Below are 26,475 nucleotides of genomic sequence, written 5' to 3'. Positions count from 1 at the left end.
GCCTCGTCTGGACGCTGGACCGCAACCTCCGTCTCCTCCGTGGGCCTGAGGGATACTTGAAGCAGAAATATCTGCACGTGCACGGTATGGTTCCGTCACGGCTGCAGAGGGTCAGGGGGCTTGCGTGGCTTCTCCGGCGCGTGGGGAAAGGGCAAGTCCCTATTCGGGCGCCATTATGTGGTAAATAAATAAATAATACCTCTATTTTTGACTAGACATACAATAACAGATAGCTCAATAAATAAGAGTCAAGATTCGAGGTAGCTGGAGTTTGCAGGTTTTAATACAGGATAAAGGACAGGAACAGGACAACCTGCACGGGAATAGGATGGCAGGGCCCGGCAGCTGCCGGGGCAGGATCTGGGATGAGCGCGCTAACTTTAATAACAGTGCACAACATATATATACTAAAACAATTGCATTAGAGTTCATACAGTAGGCGTAGCAGTGGGCAGGATTCGTAGCAGTCGCGAAAGATAAGGCATAAAGTAGGTGTAACAAGAGGCGTGAACAGGGCGTATACATAGACATGTGATGTAAACGTAACAGAATATGTCATAAAAGGGGCGGAAACATGGAGGGGGCTACCTAAGGAGCCGGGACCTCTAACCTAGTGGTGCGCGCAAGTTGGCAATGACGTGTTACTAGGAGGAACTGGGGGCTATGACTTCTGCGCTAGAAGGGGAGACTACAGTCTGGAAAGTCAGGGCGACATGTACCTAAACACTATCTAGTATCTGATGTTTAGAGAACATGTTGATAGAATCCAAAAGTTATCAGGGTAAAGGCTAACAGACTCTAAGACTGGTGCATACATAATTCTACATGTAGTGCGTGTTGAGGAATATTAAATGACCATTAATACAGTATTTCTCTCAAATGGAGACGTAAAGGCTAGACCATGACGGAAACTATTGATACGATTCAGTAGCTTAGGAATGCAGAGAAGGAGAGCTGGACAGATAACTAGAATCATAACATACTCTTGGCAGACTGGCAGGCAGAGCCAGGCCGAGCCGGGCACTGTGAGGCAGGAAGTAAGTGAAGGGTCAGGGATACAGGTGGGGGCTGTATCGCTCCTCGGAGAGGGTTCAGGAGACAGGAGCTGAATCTGAGTCCGGGCCCTTTTGAGGCCTAGAAACGGGGACTTTACAATGAAATAACGTGCACACTGAGAAGCGTGGCAACGTAACTTTACATAAGCCTAATACTCGTAGCTTTCACGAGAACTGGAAACTGGCATACTAGAGTTGGACACAACTGTAATTGCGTCTTTAACCGATCATGGGGAATACATATACATATGCATATTAATCATGCACATACAACATAGGATGGGGAACACGTAGGGACATAGAACATGGCAAAATTTACTTTTCCACAAGCCCATCCCTAAAAATGTATTTAGCCATGCCCTGTCCATCGAGAACTGTTTGTGTAAAGTTGTTGCAAAACTTTTCATAGAGGGCGGGCAAGTTCTCACTCGCTACAACCCAGAGGGCATGAGTGTATCTGCCCATGGTCAACCGCATTTAGATATCACTAAGCTTTAATAGCAGATGAGAACACCCTCTTACCGAGCACATCATTGCTCTTTGATTGTATATCAGGTGGAGCTTTGCTGTTGGAAGCCTGAACCACAATGCTTTCTGGAGTCGGATGCTGAGTCTAGAAGACTAGAGCAGACCTAGAGTCAGTCGGCACCGAGGAAGAAACTGCCTGTGAAGTCCTAATGGGGACCCCGTGGATCTGAGACTTCAAAGACAAACATCATGCTGGTTCATCACAGACATCTGTTTTCTGCAGGTGTGTTGCAGTTTGAAGCCCATAGAGTCAGGAGAGCTGTCTCTTTCATGCTGACTGAAGAACCAAGATAGAACGGGAATGGAGCTCCGGGTCTGCGTAAAAGAGTGTGGAATAAAAGGAACAGAAGTCAGCGTGCAAAGGTGGTCCCTATATATAACTCGATGTCCTCACTTCCAGGTGGAGGCACAGGGCTGCAGCGTGGTCCTTTGACACCATCTACCAACGCTTGGAACCAATTGTTGGAAATTGGAAAACATTTATGGATCTAGACTGGAGTGTGGGGAAATTCAAAAGGTGAAGAATTTGTGGTTTGGTAGAGTAACCACCAGAAAGAGCATTACAAAATATAAGTAACATGTCCTTCAGTTATAAAGACACAGTAGAGGTGTACCAATTATGAGGGATAATATAGATTACAGCATATAAAGACGCAGTGGAGGCGTACTTGGTAAAAAAATTATACAGTAGAGGATACTGCTTACAAGGTCACAGTGAAGTTGTACCACGTATAAGGACAAAGTAGACAAGTAGAGCGTATAAAGATTCAGTAGAGATGTTCTGTGTGTAAAGACACAGTAGAGGTATACTGGTGTAAGGGCACATTATAGGTATATAAGGTAGAAGGGAACATTAGAGGTGTAAAGTGGAAAAAGATTCAGTAGAATTCTATTACTTATAAGAGCACAGTAGAGGTATACTGCATACGAGGAAGCCGCAGAGATGTAAAGCGTACAAAGACACAATAAAGTTGTTCCACGTATAGGAATATGTTCAAGCTGTACCTAGTACAAGGGCACGGTAGAGTTCCACCAGGTATAAAAGCAGGCCACTCTTGTCAATTTAAACAGAACTCACTAGTGTTAGCATTAGCTCACAAGTGCCAGGTTGATGGTCTCTTTGACTTGATTGATTGGTTGCTCGGCATCTTGATGCCGAGCAACCACTGGACTGAACACTATGAGAGGTAAATGAGGCGAGGTGGCCACTAGCTTCCAAAGAACTAAGTCTTCAGTATTTTTCCTTAGGAGTGTAATTTAGAAATAAGGAGTTGTCCTTTTGTAGTTAATGCTCCTTGATATTTTAGCTTTAATTTTATTGATTTCTTTCACACCAGGTGGCCAAGACTCACGGAAGTACAAATGCTCACAAGCATGTGGCGTACTTGTGGGCTAAGAGCCTAGGAGGGGAGGCGGCCGTCAAACTGCTCAATAAATTTGGTCTTCTGGAAACGGCCATTGATTATGCTGCAGACAATGGGTGAGTAAAATCCATGATACTGTTGCTTCCACCATCCCTGAAAGGTAAAGAACTTCGTGCTTTTCTTGTGCAACCTTGAATCAGACAGTCTTGTTGCATACTGAAGTGAGCATAGTCACTATAGTGCAAAGAGCTCGTGGTGTTTGGATGTACAGGAGGAGGACCATTGAAGGATGTAGTCTGTGAATATCCTGACGCAAGGTTCAGCTTTGTCTTTAGTCAGGAGGGCATTGTCCATGAATTGTAATATAGCTGTCTCTGGACAGCAGCATGATTTGAAGCCAGATTAGTATTAATGCAGAAAAAGCTGGTGTTGATGTTATGTTTGAATTGATGTGCTCTAGAGAGTTTTTTAAAGCATATCTTTCATGATTTTTAAAAAACATGCTGAAACACGTCCTTCGTTATGTTATATATATTTTATTTTTTTAGTGTTTTATGTAGCGCTAACTAGACCTGAGACATCGGGTATCAGAGCGCTTTACATGAGCACCAGTTTCGTTACGTGAGGACACATTCATTTTTGTTAGGCAAGGGTGGGGAGAGGGGTAAGTGATTTGCCCAGAATCACAGGATGTTGAGCGTCGTTGCCGAGGCTCGAACCCAGTCCCCAGCTTCGAGGTTGACCGTTCTAGCCGTAAGGCTACATCCTCTTGTCACCCAAGAGGGTATCTAGGCACTTAAGCAAGGTGTGGGTCCCGAGATGCTTAAATGAAGAGCCTGGTCTTTAGCTCCTTGTGGAACTCAGTAAGTAATAAAGAAGCACTGATGTGTTGAGGGAGGTTCTCCCATGTCTTGGGTGAGCTGTAGGAGCAATGGCGGATGTGGGGCATGTGTGCGAGTGAGGCAGAGCATAGGTGTTTGGTCGGTTCTGAACGTGTATGTGGCTGTTCTGATAGATACATCTGCCAGTGGATTCCTCACCTTGTGAATATCCCCTTGCGTCAGCAACATTCGGAAATTCTTTTTCGTAGCCTCGCACCGACGTGGACTTGGACGTCATAGAGACACAGCATCGCACGCGACTCCGCTGACGTCACCGATGCGTATATTAGGCCCACGCCGGCGTGATGACATCAGTTCCCTTTTTTCCGCGTCGTCGACGCTAACGGTTTCGGGAATCTCAGTAGCCAACTGGTACTTTGTTGCCTTATTGTTACCGCTTTCTGCTTCTTTGGTTCTTGTCTCTTCACAATGTCGACGAAGAAGACCGGCTTCAAACCCTGCAGGGAGTGCGGGAAAATGATGTCCATAACTGACCCGCACGAGGACTGCATTTGGTGTTTGAGCTCTGATCACGATGTGGATGGATGTTCATCTTGTCGGAAGATGAACCCGAAGGCCCTGCGGGAAAGAGAGACCAAACTCCTTGTAGCGAAGCTGAAGGCTGGGAAAGGAAAATCTTCGAGGTCTCGTTCTCGAAGGGCGAGGTCGAGGTCGAAGTCAAGATCCGGATCTCGAGAGGAGTCGTCTTCGAGGTCCGCTTCAGACCATGCTTCGAAGTCGAGAAGGAAGCATAAGAAGAAGAGGCATGAGTCCCGACGTCGTTCCGGTAAGGAGTCGGGCTCGAGGTCGAGGTCACCGAAGAAGGTACGTTCTAAGGTGGTTACGCTGGATGTCTCAGATCATGAAGGTAAGGCCTCGCATTCGGAGTCGCGGGTACAGTCGCCGACTCCAGCTTCGAATCCGTCTCCGGCGCCGTCCCCGGCCCGAGATGAGGAAGAGGTTCAGGTGGATGTGGATTCTGCGCCTGTCGAAGAGCCGAATCCGAACCCTCCACAAGACCAGCCTGAGGGTTTCCAGCCACCCTTTCCAGCCCCAGGCCAGGACCCATCTGCGTTTTTGAACGCTATGTATGGCGTCTTTTCAAGGGCGTGGTACCCCTCTGGCGCACCTTTGGGTCCCATGGGTCCTCTGGCCTTCAATTTAGGAGTCCCTCACTCCTATCCTCCTGCTCCATTCATGCCCTATATGCCGGCTCCGACGCCGCCATGGCAATATCCGGCTCCGCCGAGGTCGTCGACGCCGCCCGCTCCAGATCGACCTCGAGGGCATCCCACTGAGCCATCGGATTCGGTACCGACATCGATCCCGGCTCCGTCGGAGGCGTTGGTGGATCCGGCTGCGAGGCATGTAAAGGAGAGGTCCAGAAGGGAAGCACAACGCCTTTTGGAAGAGCAAAGGTATATAGATTCACATCCTAATATGGAGGAAGGTGAACTGTAGGAGGACTGTTTTGAGGATGTGGCTGACGCTGGTAGCCTGGATTTCTCTCCAGAGTGGGAGTTGCCATCAGGCTCTGATACACCTTCTAAGGACGTCCAGCCTTATCATGTAGTGATGAGGAAGGCGGCGGAACTTCTACAATTGACATTGCCAACAGTGGAGTTTAAGTCCAATCTCCTTACAGAAGTTTTGCATTCGCCTAGCTCTGTGGTAGAACCATTGCTTCCGTTTAATGATGCCTTAACGGAACCCATTTTGGAGGTGTGGAAAAAAACACTGTCAGCTCCTGCGGTATCCAAGAGTGTGGCGAGAAGGTACAGGGTTGCACCTGAAGACTCTGTTTTTTTGACGTCTCATCCATCACCAGAGAGTCTAGTCATACAAGCAGCCTGTTCCAAAAAGAATGTGAGTGCCTTTCCTCAGGTCCCCGGTGATAAGGAGGCAAAGAAACAGGATCAGGTGGCTAAAAAGACCTTCTCCTCTGCAAGTATGGCGTTGAAGTCAACTAATGCCACTTGCCTGATGGGGAGGTGTGTGCATGCCCTTATGGATACTATGCGTCCTTTAGCTCCTAAGATTCCTGATGCCAACAGGAAGGATTTTGAGGAGGTAATATCAGATGCACAGGCTGCGGCACGCCAAGTGATACAGAGTGGTCTGGACACTGCGGACTCGGTGGCACGTATCATGGGCCTCTAGAAGATCAGCGTGGCTGAAATCCTCAGACTTTTCGGCAGATGTTCAGGAGACTTTGCTGGATCTGCCGTTTGATGGATCTGGTCTCTTTGGAAAAAAAGCTGATATGGCCTTGGAGAGATTTAAAGACAGTAGGGCGACTGCTAAATCTTTAGGTCTCCAGATGAGAGGTTCTTCGGCCAGGAGATTCAGGGGTTTTAGTCGCTCTTCCTTTCGGAATTACCGACAAGGTCAGCAGCAGCAACAACAACAACAGCAGCAGCAAAATCCCATGTACAGATCTAACAGGGGAAAGCAAAGAGCGCGTCCTCGTGGACGTCAGGCATCTTCCTCCTCCACCTCCTCCAACCCCCCAGCCACAGAAAAGCAGCCCTAGATCCGCCATTCAGGATCATGTGGGTCCGGTGGGGGGTCGGCTTACCCATTTTCTACGGGATTGGGAATCGGTTACATCAGATCTTTGGGTTCTCAATCTCGTGGAAAATGGGTATGCCCTTCCCTTTCCAGGAATTCCCTCCCAATTACCCTCCTTGCCAAGTTTTTTACACGGAGGAACATCTGTTACTCCTGCAGGAGGAGGTTCAGACTCTATTAAGAAAGGGTGCAATAGAGGTGGTCCCAGAGCAGGAAAGGGGTCTGGGATGCTACTCCCGGTATTTCCTGATTCCCAAGAAGGATGGCAGACTTCTTCCAATCCTGGATCTCAGGATCTTGAATCTCTATCTAAAACAAGAGAAATTCAAGATGTTCACCCTTGCTCAGGTTCTTCAAGCGGTGCTGGAAGAAGACTGGATGGTGTCGCACGACTTGCAGGATGCGTACTTTCACATCCCAATCCTGAAGTCGCACAGGAAGTATCTCTGTTTTACGGTGGGATCGCAACACTATCAGTTTGCGGTCCTTCCTTTTGGAATTACTACTGCGCCTCGAGTCTTTACCAAGGTGATGGCGGTGGTGGCAGCACATCTCAGAAGGTCGGGGATTCCGGTATTCCTCTATTTGGACGACTGGCTGATGAAAGCAGAGTCGTCGGAGAGAGTGCTCCAACATCTGCAAGAGACAACCCAGTTGTTGTACAAGTTGGGTTTTTCGATAAATGTACCCAAGTCTCACCTGGTGCCCTCCCAGCGCATCCTGCTCATAGGTGCTGTACTGGACACAACTGTATGTCGTGAATTCCCTCCTCCTCAAAGGATTCGCGACATACAGGAAATGATTCCTTTATTTTACAATGGAGCGGTCGTTCCAGTCCTGAAGGTCCTTCGCCTGCTCGGTCTGATGGCTTCCTGCATTCTGTTGGTCAACCATGCACGCTGGCACATGAGGGCACTCCAGTGGTGCCTCCGCAGGCAGTGGTATCAACACAACGGAGATCTCAGGGAGTCAGTGAGGATCTCCAGAGAAACTGCAGCGGATCTGTCTTGGAGGGGCGTGGAAGGCAACCTGTCTCAGGGGAAGCCTTTTCAACTGCCTCCTCCGGTGGCCACAGTGATAACAGATGCATCCACTCTAGGGAATTGCGGGCGATACGTTTGGCGCTCAAGGCCTTCCTCCCTTCCCTTCGCGGTCGGTCGGTTCAAGTCCTGACGGACAACGCGACTGCGATGTGGTATATCAACAAGCATGGAGGAGTGGGGTCGCAGTGTCTCTGCAGATAGGCTCTGCGCCTCTGGTCCTGGGTTCAGGACCATCAGATTTGTCTGATGGCAAATCATCTGGCCGGAGTTCTGAACGTGCGTGCAGACAGCCTCAGTCGCAGTTCTCAGCCGACCACGAGTGGAGGCTTCACCCGGAGGTGGTTCGTCACGTCTTTCGGACGTGGGGGACTCCTCAGGTGGACCTGTTTGCCACTCGCGAGAATGCTCACTGCCCGTCATTCTGCAGTCTCCAGTATCCGATGCAAGGAGCCTTGGGGGATGCGTTTCAGTTGAGTTGGGGAAGTCAACTCCTTTACGCAGTTCCTCCCATGCCCTTGATTCTTCAGGGTTCTGAGGAAGATTCGCCAAGACCGGGCCAAAGTCATATTGTTCGCCCTGGATTGGCCAAGAAGGGTGTGGTACTCGGATCCTCTGCACCTCTCCTCTCACCCGCCGCTCCGTCTCCCTCACAGGGCAGACCTCCTCTCTCAGATGGAGGGGCGGGTTCTACACCCCCACCTCCAGACATTACACCTTCATGCCTGGAGATTGAACGGGGCAACCTGAACTCCTTTTCTCTCCCACACGATGTGGTGGATGTCATTCTTTCAGCTAGACGTGACTCCACTAAGTCCATCTATTCGTATAGGTGGTCTAGGTTTGTCATCTGGTTTGGAGAGAAGTCTGTAGACCCTTTGAAAGCCCATTTATCTGATATTCTCCAGTTTGCTCTCTCTTTGGCGCAGCAAGGGCTTGCTGTTGCCACAGTCAAGGGTTATCTCTCGGCTTTGTCGGCGTTTATATGTTTGCCGGACCAGCCTTCTCTTTTCAAATCTCCTGTAGTTTTAAGATTTTTGAAGGGTCTCACTAATAAATACCCTCCTACTCCCTTTATTGTGCCTCAATGGGACTTAAATCTTGTCTTAACATACTTGATGGGTGCTCCCTTTGAGCCCTTACACAAGTGTCCTATGAGGCTTTTGACTTTTAAGACAGTCTTCCTGGTTGCAATTACCTCGGCAAGGAGGGTAAGTGAGCTTCAAGCTCTTAGTTCCAAGCCCCCTTTCTTGACCATTCATGCTGAGCGAATGGTTCTTAGGACCAGGGCTGCTTTTCTTCCTAAGGTGGTTACTCCTTTCCACCTTGGTCAATCTGTTACCCTCCCTACCTTTTATCCTCCCCCTCACCCTTCCAAGGAGGAGGAGAGGTTACACCGTCTGGACCCTAGGAGGGCGGTGTCTTTTTACCTGGACAGAACTAAAGACTGTCGATTGGATGACCAGCTCTTCATTGGGTTTGCTGGCTGCAAGAAAGGAAGAGCGGTTCATAAAAGAACTCTTTCAAGATGGATCATCCTCTGTATAAAGATCTGCTACTCTTTGGCCGGTAAGGAACCTCCAGAGGGTATAAGGGCTCATTCTACAAGAGCTAAGTCATCAACCTCGGCTTTGTCTAGAGGTGTTCCTGTAGAGGATATTTGTAGGGCCGCAACTTGGTCCTCCCTCCACACTTTTGCGAAGCATTACTGCTTGGACTCTGAGGTGAGGAGGGACGGCCACTTTGCGCTCTCTGTCCTCCAGGATTTTCTGGTTTAGGAGAGTGGACACCCTCCTCCGGGAGTGGGGACTGCTGTGGGAATCTATTCACAAGGTGAGGAATCCACTGGCAGATGTATATATCAGAAGAACAAGTTACTTACCTTCGGTAACGCTTTTTCTGGTAGCTACAGTATCTGCCTGTGGATTCCTCACTGACCCACCCGCCTCCCCGTTGTCCCCTCTTCTATACTAGAATTTCTGTATTGTATTTGTTTTATGGTCAAAGAAAATGGGTTATTTCAAATGTTTGCTTGCATTGACTTCACAATGTGTGTTTTACTTTGACTATCGTGTACTGTGTATGCTATGTACATTTCTACTGTCATTGGTCCGTCCGTGTGCCTCGAAGGCACGGAAAAAAGGGCGGAACTGATGTCATCACGCCGGCGTGGGCCTATTATAGGCGTCGGTGACGTCAGCGGAGTCGCATGCGATGCCGTGTCTCTATGACGTCCAAGTCCACGTCGGCGCGAGGCTACGAAAAAGAATTTCCGAATGTTGCTGACGGAAGGGGATATTCACAAGGTGAGGAATCCACAGCCAGATACTGTATCTACCAGAAAAAGCGTTACCGAAGGTAAGTAACTTGTTCTTCAGGTATTCTGGTCCTGTGTTGTGTAGGGCTTTGTATGTGTGCGTGAGAAGTTTGAATATGCTGTGCTTGTAAATCGGGAGCCACTGAAGCTTCCTGAGGTGCGGTGGGATGTGGGTGTGGTGTGGGAGGTTGAGTAGGATTCTTGCAGCCGTATTCTGGATGGTCTGAAGTCTGTGTAGGAGTTGCTTGGAGATTCCAGCATAGTGTTGCCATAAATCAGCCTGCTGGTGATGAGGGCTTGTGCGATGTTCTTTATGGTGGTCTGTCTGGTGTTCTGAGTCAGCCATTTGAAGATCTTTCACAGCATGCATAGAATGTGGGAGCAGGAGGTGCACACTCCGTTCACTTGAGCCCAGTGGTGGCTGGTGATCTTCAAAAGTGGTGAGGCTTAATAGTGGACCTGAATATCTATAAGCGAGGAAGTGAGCTCAGTTCCCTCAAGGTTGGTGCAGGGGCATTCGCTCACTAAGAAATGTTAAAAAAACATGAGATCAGATATTGTATTGTACAGCACATTTTTCACAAAAATGCTAAGAATTCCTACAAATATGCTGTGCCCAGGTTTCGTCCAGTATGGACTTACTCCTGCCATGTATGCAGCAAAATTCCTGGAATTACCACCAAATACAGAAGAGCCAAGAGTCAGCCAACCTACTCACTTGCATATTTAGGAGCTCAACAGCACACCCTCACACTTTGAGAAGATTTTTTCAAACTTAGCTTCTGCTGCCTGAAAGGGTATGGATTCAGCTCCTTCTACAGAGCAACATTGCGACATAGACTCTCAGAGCACACACTTCCCTCCTGCTTGCAACACCTAGAGTCACACATGCACTGTGACTAACAGCACATGATCTGACTGACCCATGTCTTCACAATCTCACTGTAAGCAGGACATTTGGCATTGCCATTGCTAGAGCTCTGGCATATAGTGATTGATAGAGAGCTTTGAGGCTCTTGAGAATGCCCACCTAAACTGAAACAGAACTCCGTTCACAACACTTAAATACAGTAATGCATTATAAAGAACAAACGTGAGCTGTGCACAGCAGGATAAACAATGACAACATATAGCTTCCACAGTAAGAACTACCAGTATTAAAAAAGGACAGTGTTGAGATTCGTAGTTAAAGCACAAATACATCCAAACTGCATTTAATATTAACTTGGTTTTATATACTGCTTCCTACTACTGTTTGTCTTTTCTTAGGCCTGTATTTAACACACTAATTCCAAATTAATGTAGTCAGTGTTTTTTCTATACTTAACCATTTAAGGATTTCAACTTATTACCCACAGGTCACAGCAGCTGTCAGCAGTGAATCTTTAACTCACTTAAGCCTTCACTGTGAACATTTTCTGCTGAAATAAGATGTATAATCTTGAATTTTTAAACTATGTACACATATATGTTTTCGACATAACTTAAACAGATATTTCTGATGGATACATCTGCCAGTGGATTCCTCACCTTGTGAATATCCCCTGTGCCAGCAGCATTCGGAATTTTTTTGTAGCTCTCCACGCCGACGAGGACGACGTCACAGAAGCATGGCTCCGCTCGCGGCTCCGTTGACATCACCGGAGCCATAAGAGAGACACGTCGGCGTGATGACGTCAGTTCCCTTTTTTCCACGTCATCTACGCTAATGGTTTTTTAGGACTCTCTGTAGTTTTGTTGCTACATTGCGTTTCTGGATTACTTCTAGTTTCTTTCTTGAAGATGTTGTTGAGGAAGTCAGGTTTCAAGCCCTATAGGAAGTGTGGGGGCCATATGTCTATTACGGACCCCCACAAAGATTGTGTCTGGTGCCTGTCGTCGGATCACGACGTCGAGGTTTGTGCTTGCTGACGCAAGATGAATCCGAAGGCATTAAAGGAGAGAGAGACCAAGCTGTTGATGGCGAAGATGAGAAAGGAGAAGAGAGGTCAAAGAAGATCAAGGTCAAGGTCGAGAGAGAGGTCGGATTCGAAGTCGACGTCGGGTCGTGCTTCAAAGTCAAAGAAGCACAAAAAGAAGAGGCACGACTCTCGACGCCGTTCGGATATGGACGCGACTCCGAAGTCGACTTCTCCAGCTCATCGGCATCGTAAGGACTATTTCTGTTGGATACATCTGGCAGTGGATTCGTCACCTTGTGAATATCTCCCTGCGTCAGCAACATTCGGAAATTCTTTTGTAGCTCTTCACGCCGATGTGGACGACGTCACAGAACGCACGACTTCGCGCACGCGGCTCCGCTGCAGTCACTGACTCCATATTAGGACTCCGTCGGCGTGATGACATCAGTTCCCTTTTTTCCGCGTCGTCGCGCTAACGGTTTTCGAGGGATCCTCTGTAGCTATTGAGTAACTCTGTTACTGTTTGTTGCTTTCAGTGTTTTCTTGTTTCTTTGTCTCCTGTCGAGCTGTACTCAAAGAAGACCGGATTCAAGCCGTGCGGAGAATGCGGTAGAATGATGTCAATCACGGACCTGCATGAAGATTGCGTATGGTGCCTGTCCACAGACCATGATGTCTAAGGGTGTCCATTCTGCAAGAAAATGAACCCCAAGCCCCTTCGTGAAAGAGAGGCGAAGCTTCTGGTTTCCAAGATGAAGGGTAAAAATGTCAGGAAGAGCTCGAAATCGCGCTCGAGGCGGTCCAGGTAGAGGTCCCGCTCGAGGTCGCATTCGAGGTTGTCTTCGGGGCATGCTTCTAAGTCGAGAAAGAAGCATAAGAAGAGGAAGCACGGATCTCGACACCATTCTGAGAAGGATTTGGATTCGAGGCCGAAGTCTCCAAGTAGAAGACATCGAAAGGATGATGTATCTCCTTCTCCGGTTGTTCTGGATCCGGAAGGTGAGGTTTCGCCCATGGAGTCGGCGGAGCATTCACTGGCTCCGGTGTCGAATCCCTCTCCGGCGCCGTCTCAAACTCCAACTTGAGAGGAGGAAGAGGCTCCTTTGCCTGAGGTTTCGTCGACTCCGGCTTACCATCCCGAAGAACAAGTAGACCCGAATCCGGTGCCTCCTCTGGAGCAGCCTGTGGGTTCATACCCTCCATTTCCGGGCCCCGGGAAAAGACCCTACACAGTATTTAAACGCTATGTATGGTGTCTTCACGAGAGCCATGTACCCCTCTGGAGCACCGGTTGGTCCCATGGGTCCGATGGTCTTTAATCTGGGAGTCCCCCAGACCTATGCTCCGGCGCGGTTCATGCCATTTATGCCGGCTCCGACTCAGTCTTGGCATCTCTCGGCACCGCTGAGGTCTTCGACGCCGGTTCCTGTTCGACCTCGATCACAGCGGCCTGGTCCTTCGGCTCCGAGCTTGACGCCAGCTCCGGCTCCATCGGAGTCGATTGCGGATCCGCCACGCCGTTCCCAAAAGAGAGATCGAGACGGGAGGCTCTGCGACTTCTTCTTTTTTTTTTTTTTTTTTTTGAAAACCTTTATTGATATCAAAAGAAGACAAATCGAGGCCCACAACCAAGCCGGCCGGCCGCTGTGTATAAAACAGTCAGGAGTCATCAGGCAAATAGTACATATTCAATAAATACAAAGCAGAGGCCGTACAATCGCAATAGGGGAGAAGAAATAAAGAAACTAAAGGGCCAAAACACAGGAGTAAATAAGGCTTAATTTTACAATAAGGGGAGAGGACATATGACAGGCACACTCGCAATACGGAGGCATCCGACATCCCGTAATCAACCTCAACAGTAAGAAGGGGGCATGGAGCAAAATATCAGGGGGACAACACAATGCAGTCAAGAAATCAGGATATGTGAGATACAGTCAGCCCCTGAGCATTATCCTCGTAACACGCCCACCCCCCGGGACACTACCAGGCCAGAACAGAGGGATCGGAAGACAATGCATGAAAACCCGCCCGTCACAGTACCCTCTGGGACGCAGGAAGGAAAAAGGGAAGGGGGACTAGGTAGGGGGGGGGAAGAGGAAGGGAAAGGAAAATGGAGGGAAGAAAAACCAAACAATAAAAGGGGATAAGGAAATATGAAAAAAGAAGGTAAAAGACACGCCGACACGGCTCCCCGTGGTGGGAGGACAGGAGACAAAAGGATTAGCGGTCCAAGTGGGGCATGGCAATCGGATGGAAGGACAGCCGAAATGTAGCAGGAGGAGTAACGATGCCATACCCCCACCCGAAACACCCCACAGGAGGTCGGGACAGACGCGGCCTCACGAAAAAGAGATACAAAAGGGCCATAGAACCAGAAGACAAACAAAAAATAGAACCCAACCCACCCGTCCCACCCTGCACCCCTGTAGAAGGCTACGGCCTACCCTTCAAACAGCTTGCCTGTCGCCCTAAACCAGAACCCAAAATATAGCAAGAAGAAAGAAAGAAAAACGAGACAAAAAGGCCACAAAGGCGGAGAAAGAAAACAGGAGGGAGGAGCAGAATAACTATAATACAAACGGTAGGCCACAGCCCTCCGCCCAACCCGACAAGTACAATCAAAAACCGACCAGGACGACACCCCATCACACGCCACAAAATATTAGGAGAAGGGGACCTCCCACCCCTCTACGCTCAGAGACAATTGTGCAACGAAATCGCATACCGGGAATCAAGCAGAAATCGTACATTTCACCCCCAGCCCTTCCGAGCGACAAATCCCACCCACCACATGGCAATGTACAACCACATACTAAATATGAAGTCCGCATATAATCGAGTGGAATGGTGACTAGCAAAGTTACGTGGGGGGTAGATAGATCGACAAGTGAGCAGTAGTCCAAATTGAAAGTATCGATGCATCAACAATCGAAGCACGAGCCATGAGAAACAGGAGTTCAGTTGCGCCACTGGAGCGGGCGAGGTGGTCCCAATTTTAAACACAGGCAAAGTCATCGAAGCAGGCGCAGGAGGAAGTCCGTCCATAATTCCAGGCAACAATGTCGAACAGGGTCGCAGTACAGCATTCGAGTCCCGGGGGTCCGAACCTTGAAAAGCAGGGCGCCCCAAAGTCACCAGCACACTACACGATCTTCGATCAGTGGTGGAGACACTCAGGTCAATCGAGGGGGGTGAGGCAATGGAGGCATCGAAACAAGAGGGCGACAAGAAGAAACGGCCGCCCAAAATGGCGGCGGATCGTGGCGGACCCACCGAGACGCCCAGGGCGAGGGAAGCGTGCAGCGATCTGAGGGCTTCCAGGATATCTCTGACTGTCGGCTCACGCCCACCAGATCCGATCCCCACACAATCCGGCAACTCGGGCCCGCCGCCACAGGGTGACTCTCGTTCCAGAGGGCCGGCCGCCATTTCGTGAATCAGCCCAATCGCCGCCCACGAGGACCCCCGGAAATAACAGTTCTCAAATGTAGGACTTTACAAGCGCCGGGGGTCCCAGCAAGGGCGGCTTCGATGCCAAAAGGATGTCCGCCCAAAACGGGTCTCCGCCCGCACCGCACCAGCACCGGTGCCCCAAACAAGCGGAGTCCGGGCCCCGAGGACCAGGGCCGCCGGACAAAGCAGCGGCGGGGGGACCCCCTCTCAGAATCAGGTCCCGGGGCTTCTCACCACGTCGGCCACGCGACCACCAGGGCAGGTCCGGGTCAGGATCGCCGGGATCTTCGCACATCGGCTCCCAACACTGGTTCTCGCTCTCGGCCGGGGCCGAGAGCCGTCGGATCCCACCGGCCAGGTCCCGGTCCAAGTCTCGCAGAGATCGGGGGCCAGAACTCCGGAGCCACTGCACGTCGAGACCCCCGGGGTCAGATGGTAAGTACAAACAAGCCGTAATGCTTCCAATTCCCCAAAAGTGTGCCGTCCCGGGACAGGATAAAAGACAGGATAGGCAGTCAGGATGGAGGGCTGCGAGAGCCGAGCTAAAGGGCGACCATCACGGCCGCGAGCTAGGCTCCTCCCCTCGGCTCTGCGACTTCTAGAGGAACAGAGGTACAGAGAAGTGGAGATGGAAGAAGGTGACCTGCAGGAATCTGAAGATTTCTTTGATGACCTGAGGGAGGCTAGTGGATTGGAGCTGTCTCCGGATTGGGAGTTGTCCTCTGTCCCAGATGCCCCTTCAAAAGATGTGGCACCATATCAAGTGGTCATCAAAAAGGCAGCAGAACTGTTGAATTTAAATCTGCCTATTGCGGAGATCAAGTCAGATATTTTAACAGAAGTCCTCCACTCTCCATCTTCAGTGGTAGAGCCTATGCCTCCTTTTAATGAAGCATTGACAGAGCCAATCTTGGAGGTGTGGCGTAAACCTCTTACGGCTCCAGCAGTTTTGAAAGCTGTCGCAAGAAGATATAGGGTGGCTCCTGGAGACCCAGACTTTTTATCTTCCCATCCTTTGCCAGAGAGCTTGGTGGTGCAGGCAGCCTGCTCCAAAAAATCAGCAGGTGCTTTCCCGCAGGTACCCGGCAACAAATATTCTAAAAAACAAGACCAATCGGCAAAGAAATTTTTTTCTTCAGCGAGCATGGCTCTCAAATCAACGAACGCCACATGCCTCTTAGGGCGTTACATCCATGCCCTGATGGATTCTGGGAAACAGTTGGCCCCTAAAATTCCAGAGGAGGACAGGCAGAACTTTAATGAGGTGCTTGTTGATACTCAAGCTGCTGCACGGCAAGTCATCCAGAGTGGGTTGGACACAGCTGACTCTGTGGCGAGAGTCATGGGGTCTTCTATTGCCATCAGAAGAGCAGCTTGGCTGAAGACTTCTGAATTCTCTGCTGATGTCCAGGCTGCCTTAGTGGATCTGCCTTTTGATGGCTCTGGCCATTTTGGGAAAAAGGCTGATGCTGCGTTGGAGAGATTCAAAGATAGCAGAGCAACAGCCAGGTCTTTGGGTCTACAATCCAGAGGTACTGTGAGTGAAAGGTATGGAGGATTTGGAAGGTCCTCCTTTCGACCCTACAAGCATCCCCAACAGCAGCAGCAACAGCAAACTCCACTGTACAAATCGTACAGGGGCAGACAAAGAGCTCGTCCTTGAGGACGTCAAACTTCCTCCTCCTCCTCCTCCTCCTCCTCCTCCTCTTCCCACCCCCCCTCCAATCTCAGCAAAGCAGCCCTAGATCCGCCATTCCAGATCATGCGGGTCCTGTGGGGGTCGGCTTACCTATTTTCTATGAGATGGGGAATCGGTCACATTGGACCTTTGGGTTCTCAATCTCGTGGATAATGGGTATGCTCTTCCCTTTCGGGAATTCCCTCCGAATTACCCTCCTTGCCAAGGGTTTTGCTCAGAGGACCACCTGCTACTTCTGCAGGAGGAAGTCCTGGCGTTACTAAGAAAAGGTGCGATAGAGGTTGTTCAGGAGCAGGAAAGGGGTCAGGGATGCTACTCCCGGTATTTCCTGATCCCCAAGAAGGATGGCAAACTTCGTCCAATCCTGGACCTCAGGATCTTGAACCTCTTTCTGAAGCAGGAGAAGTTCAAGATGCTCACCCTTGAGCAGGTTCTTCAAGCGCTGCTGGAAGAAGACTAGATGGTGTCGATCGACTTGTAGGATGCGTATTTCCACATCCCCATCCTGAAGTCGCACAGGAAGTATCTCCGTTTCACAGTGGGTTCACAACATTATCAGTTTGCGGTCCTTCCATTTGGTCTTACTACTGCACTTCGAGTCTTCACCAAGGTGATGGCTGTGGTGGCAGCTTAGCTCAGAAGGTCAGGGATACCAGTATTTCCTTATCTGGACGATTGGCTGATCAAAGCAGAGTCTCCAGAGAAACTGCTCCATCCTCTGCAAGTCACTACTCAGTTGTTGTACAGATTGGGCTTTTTGATAAATGTGCCCAAATCTCACCTGGTGCCCTCCCAGCGCAACCTGTTCATAGGTGCTGGACTGGATACAACTGTGTGTCTGGCATTTCCTCCTCCTCAAAGGATTCTCGACATACAGGAAATGATTCCTTTATTTTACAATGGATCGGTCGTTCCAGTCCTGAAGGTCCTTCGTCTGCTCGGTCTGATGGCTTCCTGCATTCTGCTGGTCAACCATGCATGCTGGCACATGAGGGCACTCCAGTGGTGCCTCCGCAGGCAGTGGTATCAACACAACGGAGATCTCAGGGAGTCTGTGAGGATCTCAAGAGAAGATGCAGCGGATCTGTCTTAGTGGAGAAGTGTGGCTCAATGGTTAGAGTGGCAGACCCTGATGCAGAGGTCTAGCCCGGGACCAGGGTTCAATTCCCTGCCTCGGCCGGTCGTGGGCTCAAAATTCCACGGACCTGATAATTCTCGCCTCTGTGCCTATTCCAATCATGGAGTCCTACTCTGCAACTCTGGGCAATAGCTTGCTTAATCTCCACAACGGCCCCCACAACGCTAAGGATGCCTGGCCTCCACCTTGTGGGTGCCCAGGAGTGGACACCTCACAGGGAAAGCCAGGATGGGTTCCACAGCGGTATTCGTACACGCGCCTTGAGACCCTTGCGGGTGAGTAGTGCGCTATACAAGTATCAATTTACATTAAATTTACATTAGTGGGGCGTGGAAGGCAATCTGTCTCAAGGAAAGCCTTTTCAACTGCCTCCGTTGGTGGCCACAGTGATAACGGATGCATCCACCCTAGGGTGGGGTGCTCATCTGGGGGATCTGGAGATCAAGGGTCTTCGGTCTCCAGAGGAAAGGTTGCTCTACATCAACCTTCTGGAATTGTGGGCTATTCGTTTGCCGCTCAAGGCCTTCCTCCCTTTCCTTCGCGGTCGGTCGGTTCAGGTCCTGACAGAGAACACGACCGCGATGTGGTACATCAACAAGCAGGGAGGGGTGGGATCGCAGTGTCTCTGCAGAGAGGCTCTGCGTCTTTGGTCCTTGGAACCATCAGATTTGTCTGATGGCAAATCATCTGGCCGGAGTTCTGAACGTGCGTGCAGACAGTCTCAGTTGGCAGTTCTCGGCCGATCACGAGTGGAGGTTTCATCCAGAAGTGGTTTGTCACGTCTTTCGGACGTGGGGAACTCCTCGGGTGGACCTGTTTGCCACTCTCGAGAGTGCTCACTGCCCGTCATTCTGCAGTCTCCAGTATCCGATGCAGGGAGTTTTGGGGGACGCGTGTCAGTTGAGTTGGGACTCAAGACTCCTTTACGTGTTTTCTCCCATACCCTTGATCCCTCGGGTTCTGAGGAAGATACGTCAAGACTGGGCCCAAGTCATATTGATCGCCTCGGATTGGCCAAGAAGGGTGTGGTACACAGATCTTCTCCACCTCTCCTCGTGCCCACCGCTCCGTCTCCCTCTCAGGGCAGATCTCCTCTCTCAGATGGAGGGGCAGGTTCTACACCACCACCTCCAGACCTTACACCTTCATGCCTGGAGATTGAACGGGGCAACCTGATTTATTTTTCTCTCCCGCATGATGTGGTGGATGTCATTTTATCAGCCAGGGGTGATTCCACCAAGTCTATCTACTCTTATAGATGGTCTAAATTTGTCTCTTGGTGGGGGTGCTAGGTGGGCCAGACCATGATGGCCGACCTTTAGCGAAGCTCCCGCCTGGCCAAGATTTCAACTATCCTTAAATGCCATCCTGACCCGATAAAACCCCTCAATAACGACCTAGCTGTCACCGTTACGCTGAGAGGTACATGGCGATACCAGATTCGCCTGCCTGCTGTTCCCTGCTCCAGCGTCGCCGACGCCGAATTCTGCCCGCGGACTCTGCTGCCGAGCTGGGTGGACTGCCCGCTGGGTGTGACTCGCCAGGAAACACCGAGGATCTACGGCCTGCCCGAGTGGAGCTGCCTCGTGCCGCGGAAGGGCTGTCGGAGTGCTACCGCACCACGCACAGGACCCGGAGGTACTGCCCTGCCGCTGGGACTCTTTCCCCCCCTCCCCCCTTGCCACATCCCGCACTGGACGCGCAATAGACGAATAACGAAGCGGGGGAGGGACGCCCCTGCGGCGGACCCCGCGACGCCGCACTCAGCGCCAATTACCCCTCAGCACGCATAACGGACGTGCGGCGACGCGGTACCTTTGGCCCTGACCACTGTAGAAGATCCTACTTTGGAGGGGGCGGTGGAGCGCGGCGGGCACGCCATTGCAGCATACCGGACCAGAAGCGGCCGCCATATTGCCCACTACTCGTGCTGACTGCTGGTAGGAATAATAGACCCCACACTGGCTCACCCGAACTGACTCTGGCACAGTAACTCGCCATTGCCTGCTAGCCGCTGGTGTCACGCCTGCCAATGATCCGTGGAACTGAACGACGAACTGACGAGACCAATCAAAGATGGCCTCGCCGTAATGCGCATGCGCGAGGGGTATGAGCCGGAATATAAGCTCTCAGCGCTTTGCACTCTAGTTGCTATCTCTATCCGCTAGTTACTTCCGCTTGGCCTTTTCCGGTTTCACGCCCATGTTTAGTTATGGGAATACCTTCCGTGATCTAAGATACGGCATTCTATCACCAAGTGCCGTTCGTTTTTGCTTGTTTGCTTCAGCCTGGGGTTTATGGTTTCGTGGACCTTACCTCTCGCCCGGAGACCAGAGCGGTCCTTCCTGTCTTTGAAGCCACTTTTCTGATTTCTGTCCGAGGCTCTGTCTTACTGAATACCTCGCACGAAGAACCGGTAAAGCGCTTGTAGCGCACTACATTTACATCGCATTCTTGTTAAGTTTCTTTTGTGTTTATATATGCATTTATTGCCCTCCAGGCAGCTACTTCTGTGATCCAGACCTTTTTCTAGACAAGACACCTTAGATGGGCTGTGGTTCTGTTTGGGTAAGTGTGAGAAGTTGGCCTGATATGCAGTGCTCACTATTCTACTGAACACTATGTATCAGTCCAAACGACCCTTATTGATGATTGGTTGTAAGTCAACCTGATAGACCAGCTATCCTAGTAGCATGGACAAGAGCAGTCTTTAGGCTAAACTCTAGAGGGCGTGTTAAGCCAGCTGTTTTACCATCACATTTACCCCTTGAACACCTAGTGAAAGGACACCACACAAGTTGTTATGAAAATAAAGTATATTTATTTATAACACAACAGCCCTGGACTCTTTATGAGGACAGGGTGCTAAGCACAATACAAAACTCTTAAAGAAATACTGAAAGTCGCACAATTTACACAAATGCCCGAGGGGCACGAAAAACCATATACTACAAAAGTGGAATGCGAATTACTAGCAGGTAAGTAACTATTCTCAGAGGCTTTGGGATCGCTAGGACTAGACTACTGAACCTTTAGATTACGAGCAGGAGGCCTAGGGAGATCGGGTGCAGAGTGTGCACTCTCACGCGGGATGCGGAACAAACTCTATGGAGGCTAGTAAATGCAAAGTTAGTGTTATCGGACGAATCCGACTAGGTAGAGCTGAAACGAAAAAGGATCTGGACACTTAGATAGTTAAGCTATGCTGGAGCACCGAAATGCTTAGGTTACCTAGCCCAGGGGCTGCGGCTGCATAGGTCTGAAAAGACGTCGGGAATCCTCGTTGCAGTCTATGGAGCCTGAAAGAAGAAGTTGCAGGCAGGCGACCAGTGATGAAGTTTGATGTGATCCAAGCCTGGATCGATGAAGATGGAGACCTGTAAGCAGAGGGGACCAAGTCCTGAATCACTAGCCAGTGATTAGGTGGGCACCAGGATGGCACCGGGCGAAGTCACCTCGACCAGGTGAGTGGGCGACGCTGGGCTCTGCAGTCTCTCGGACCAGGAGGCGTTGTCGGCGACCAGGATGGAGGTGCGAGCTGTCCCACGGTGGTATCTGCTGTCGACGTCGCTGGACCCAGGATTGGGGCAACAACTCTTGGCAAATGCAAGCCCACGCGGTGGACTCAAAATGGCGTCTGGAGTGGACCAGGAGGGTCCGGGGTGCACCTCTGTTGGAGGGGAGCAAGGGCCAGTCTGGAGCAACCAGACCAGCGGTGTTGTCGTCGTGGTTCGTCGTTAGAAGGGCCACTAGCCAACGGGCAAGTGTCCTGGACAACGCGGTGAGCAGCAAAGAGCAGAAGGGCCCCACGCAGATCTCGTGGATGCTGGAGGGCTGGACTCCGGTGCTGGAGCTGCTCAGGGTCGGGGCTTCTCAAACCCCAAAGCACTCACTCAAGGATCCCTCGGTGGTCGTGCTGGGCAAGCGTCGTGCAGTCTTGAAGATGGCCGGTCCCTCGATGTCTCGTCACACCCACGAATCTCAGCTGGGCTGATGATGCAGGTAGAAGTCAGAGGTGCCAGGGAAGCCGGTTCTCGTCGAGCTGGGCAGTTTTGATCCGGAGGAGAGACTTACAGCAAACCGCGATGCTTGGATGGTGCCTGCGGGTGCAGGGTGACTACTCCTTAGTCACAAGGGAGAAATCTTAGGAAGAAGTCTTGAGTTCCTTTCGTAGAAAGTAGTTTCAGGATTCAAAGATGATCTGCTTTGGAAGGGGGCCTGCTCCTACCTTTATCCTTAGAAAAGGGGCTGGCACGCGACTAAGTCCTGCCCTATGGGTGGGACTAGGAGGGGGGTGGTTACACCCCTCTCCTTTGTCCGGTCTCTCCCCAGCTCAGGGGCTGGTGTGCCCCAGGAACTGGTTTGAGCCGGCATATGCACAGTGAGCACCGGGGTGCCACTTGCAGTCACCTTCCTCTATAGCCCTGCCTACCTGGGATACACAAAACCCTGTCTGGGATGGTGCTAGCACCGCCCATGACAGGAAACCCTTTGTCCAAGCACTCCTCGCTGGAAGGACTCCCAGCAGCAGGAGGTCAGACTTGTGTCTCGGTGGCAGCATCCATTTTGTGGAGCTGAGGCTATGTTCAACTTTAACCGGGGTTACAGGCTACCAACATGTCTTCTCCCTCTAGAGGGGTGGAATGCTACCCCCGTCGCCAGAACTGGCGAGGGGGTAGTATTCCAAAGCGTATGACACCTTACACGACATGTTTAGATAATGTCAGACCAAAGTTACCATAACCGCGAGGATTATAAGGCACTTAAGAGTATATGGTCTGACGCTATCATGGAAACGGCTAAGGGATAGATCCCGAAAGCCGCAGACAGGCTCAGCTCATGCCAGAGCACCATCTCACACGATTCCAAGCACTCTGCCTTCAGGATTGTTAAGGCCTGCCATAGGAGTGACTGATAGGAGATCTGTGTGCCCATTCTAGGTTTAGATATAGGTATACTATATCTAAAGCAAAGGGTGATTACACCGCCTTGCCCCAGCTGTCAAGCAGCCAGTTGTGTCAGTTTTGGATGGCCAGCCAGGGGTGGCATAATGCATGCTTCAGCCCCTGGTAGGCCCTGGGTACACCTGTGCCCTGGATACCTAAGGTATACTGTACAGTGACTAATAAGGTGACTCAGTATCCAATCAGATATGTACCTAGGGTACATGGAATCCATTTTAACAGAGAGAGCAGTGGGCCTGGGGACTTGAATAGCAGGGCCCCAGGTCAACTAAGTCAGAAAACCAGCCAAACACCAGGCAAAAAGTTGGGGGCAACCATAGTCAGGGATCTACCTTCCTACATAACCCCCCCCCCCCAAACGAAAGGAGATAAGGCTATCCTTGACCAGGTAAGCCTATATTGCCTAAGTGGCCATATAAGGAAGTACCAGCACTGGCATGGTTACCCCCTATCTCATGGTCCACTAAGCAATCCCTCACCCTAAGGGTGTCTGAGGGTCTCCACCATAGGGAATCTCTACCTGTGGTGTGTTTTGGCAAAGTAAAAGGCTGGGGCTGAGATGGAGTACTGAAGTGAGGCTCCACTAATTTTGGGCTCAGCTTCCTCCAATCATTATCCACCATAGAGGCCTTTCTTTCCAAGACTGAGTTGTGTTGAGCTCTCAGGGTCAACCTCTGGCTACCTAAAGTTGGAGGCTGGGTCCCTCTGTTTGGCTTACTGGGGGGACAGGTCAGTTTGGGGCCCTTAGGTCCCAGGTTTGGCGGTGCCCAACTGTGTCCATCTGGGGGAGGTCCCTAGCTAATTGTAAGGGGGATCCCTCAGGAGTTTGTTTTATTTTCACTTGGCTAGGACTACTAGCGTCAGTGCCCTTAATCTGCTGATTGGGGAATTCTTTTGGACAGGGGGCCCTTTGGGGTCCACCACTGGCCTCCCTGGCCTCTACAGCCCTGGGCTGACTGAGGCAGGGTAGAGAGGGGCAGGTTACCTGCTCCAGACTGGGTCCCACCTTGGAAGGGTCCACTGACATCAGGGGTTCTGCCAGGCTAGGCCTGACTACCTCTGGGGCACTTTCTTCACAAGGGGTCAGATCAGTTCCCTGAGGAGGCTGATCCTTTCCTAAAGTCTGGTGGGAGGGAGATTTCTCTTCCTCCTCAATGCTCTCTGTCTGAGTGGAGTGATCCATAGTTTCAGGCTTCACAACACTATTATCTGTCTGAGTTTGAGCTGTGGCCATCACAACTCTCCCAACCTTTTCAGGAGGGGACTCAGTTTGGGTATGGGCTGTTACCATCACAGCCTTGCCAACCTGTTCTGGGAAGGAATTTGTCTGAGATTGGGCTGTGACTGGCACAGCCCTCCTGACCTGTTCAGGGAGGACATCTTGGACTGGGGCTGTGGCTATCACTGCCCCACTAACCTTACCATGGAGGTTTACCATTTTGAAATGGGTTTCTTGTTCTACCTCAGCCCAGGCTGAGATCTCTAAATCATTCCCCAGTAGGCAATCTACAGGCAAGTTTGATGACACTGCCACTCTCTTGGGGGCAGTGACACCTCCCCAGCTGAGATTTACCACTGCCATGGGATGATCTCTCTGCACTCCATCAATATTGGTCACCTGGTATGTGGCTCCAGGTAAAAGTTGACTTGAGGGTACTAGGCTCTCAGTCACCATGGTGATGCTAGCCCCTGTATCTCTATAGGCCTCAGTTTTTATACCATTGAGGAGGGGCTCCTGTCTGTTCTTGCTCAAAGTGTTGGGACAAGCAGTGAAGTTGGCAAACCCCATGCCATTTTCACAGACAAGAGTATCTAAGTCAGGGGACCTGGTTAGGCCAGAGTCCCCAGGGACTCCCAAAGTAAATGCACCCAAATTCTTGGGGGCACTCCCAACACCTGGGGGATTACTACTAGTAGTAACAGGAGGCTTGGAAGTGTTACTTGGGGGTATGTTTTCCTTATTGTTGTTGGCCCTTGGGCAACTGCTGTCAGTTTTCAAGTGGCCTACCTGTTTGCAGGTATAGCAATAAGGTTTCTTCTGGGCATTGAAAGGATTCTGGGACCCACCCCCCTCAGAGGATTTTTGGGGCCCTGCTGTGGTTTGATCTGTAGATTTATTCCCACCCTTCTCTTGAGGCTTGGTTGATTCCTTCTTCTGGTCACCACCTTGGTTCTTAGGCCTAATCCTGGTTCTGACCCATTTGTCTGCCCTCTTACCCAATTCTTGTGGAGAGGTCAGATCAGAGTCTACCAGGTGCTGGTGTAATAACTGGTTCTGACAATTATATAAGACTTGCTCTCTCATAATAAGATTATACAATCCTGTGAAGTCAGTAACCTTACTACCCAGTAGCCAGCCTTCCAAAGCCTTAGTGGCACAATCAACAAAGTCAGCCCAATCCTGAGACTGAATTTTCTGGGTGTCTCTGAACAGCAACCTGTACTGCTCAGTGGTTAAGCCAAACCCATCAATCAGTGTATTCTTCAGGACTTGGTAATTGTTAGCATCCTCAACTCTAGTAGTGAGGAGCTTATCTCTACCTTTGCCTTCAAAGGAGAGCCACAGTATAGCTGCCCACTGACTCTGGGGGATGCACTGGACAGTGCAGGTCCTCTCCAAAGCAGCCATCCATTTGTGGATGTCATCCCCTTGTTTAAAGGGGGGCACTATCTTACTCAGGTGTTTAGTATCTAAACAACTTTCTTAATCTCTTGGGATTTTGCTGCCACCAGTGGGGACTACCCCACTCATCTGCTGCTCTCTAGCAAAGGCAAGCTTCTCTTTGGCCAGGGCAAGTTCTTCCCTTTCAATCCTTAGATTAGCCTGTTTCATCCTTGCTTCATGCTCTCTCCTCTGAGGGGAAGTCAATCTCCTCTGGGGAGAAATCCTTCTCCTCTGAGAAGAGGCATTAGAGTGCAGAGATCTATTGGAGTCCCTAGAAGGAGATCTACCTCTTCTAACTCCAAGGTTAGGCCTCATTAGGGTCAGTACTGGGGGTCCCCCAGATCCTTCCTAAGTTGGCCCTAGTGAGTCTGCTGACTAGTTCAGGCCTGTTGTCTGCCTCATCCCCAGAGAGTTCCTCTTCTTCCTCCTCCTCAACTGCATTTTCAGTGTCAAGGAGGTCTGGATCATCAAGGGTACCATCTAAGGCTGGCATACTCCCATCTGTATGAGAAGCTTTCCTAGCATCATAAGTCTCTAAGAGACCTAACAGAAAGGGTGTGGTGGGGTTAGACCCCTGTTTCAATTTCCTGGAGGTACACAATTGTCTCAACTCCTGGAAACTGAGAGCTGCATATCTTGAGATGACCTGTGGAGGGTCACTAGCCACTAGGGGAGTCTCTTAAGACTCTCCATGGGTAGACATGCTTCTAGTGTGGTGTAAGTGATGCACCTACCTACACTATGGGTTTACCTACTGATCCCTTGCTAGAGTTGTAGTTTAGGGTGTGCTAAGCCCTATCACACTACAACAGCTGGTTCAGTAGAACTCAGAGTATTCTAAGTTAAGTTATATGTACCTATGTGATCTTTCAAATGATATTCTTAGGATACGTGTG

General features: G+C 50.4%; 1 protein-coding gene across 1 annotated transcript in view; it reads left to right on the top strand.

Moving 5' to 3' along the window:
* Nucleotides 1-26,475, top strand: part of IFT172 (intraflagellar transport 172) — a 1,142,656-nt gene that overhangs the window by 564,907 nt on the left and 551,274 nt on the right. Inside the window, exon 30 of the mRNA XM_078650113.1 lies at nt 2,921-3,063. Coding sequence (XP_078506239.1) covers nt 2,921-3,063 — 143 coding nt within the window. The remainder of the gene's footprint in view (nt 1-2,920; nt 3,064-26,475) is intronic.

The sequence above is a fragment of the Lissotriton helveticus genome, chromosome 6, assembly GCF_964261635.1.
Source record: "Lissotriton helveticus chromosome 6, aLisHel1.1, whole genome shotgun sequence".
Classification (NCBI taxonomy): domain Eukaryota; kingdom Metazoa; phylum Chordata; class Amphibia; order Caudata; family Salamandridae; genus Lissotriton; species Lissotriton helveticus.
The sequence above is the reverse complement of the archived record's forward strand: the minus strand, read 5'-3'. Positions and strand labels throughout refer to the sequence as shown.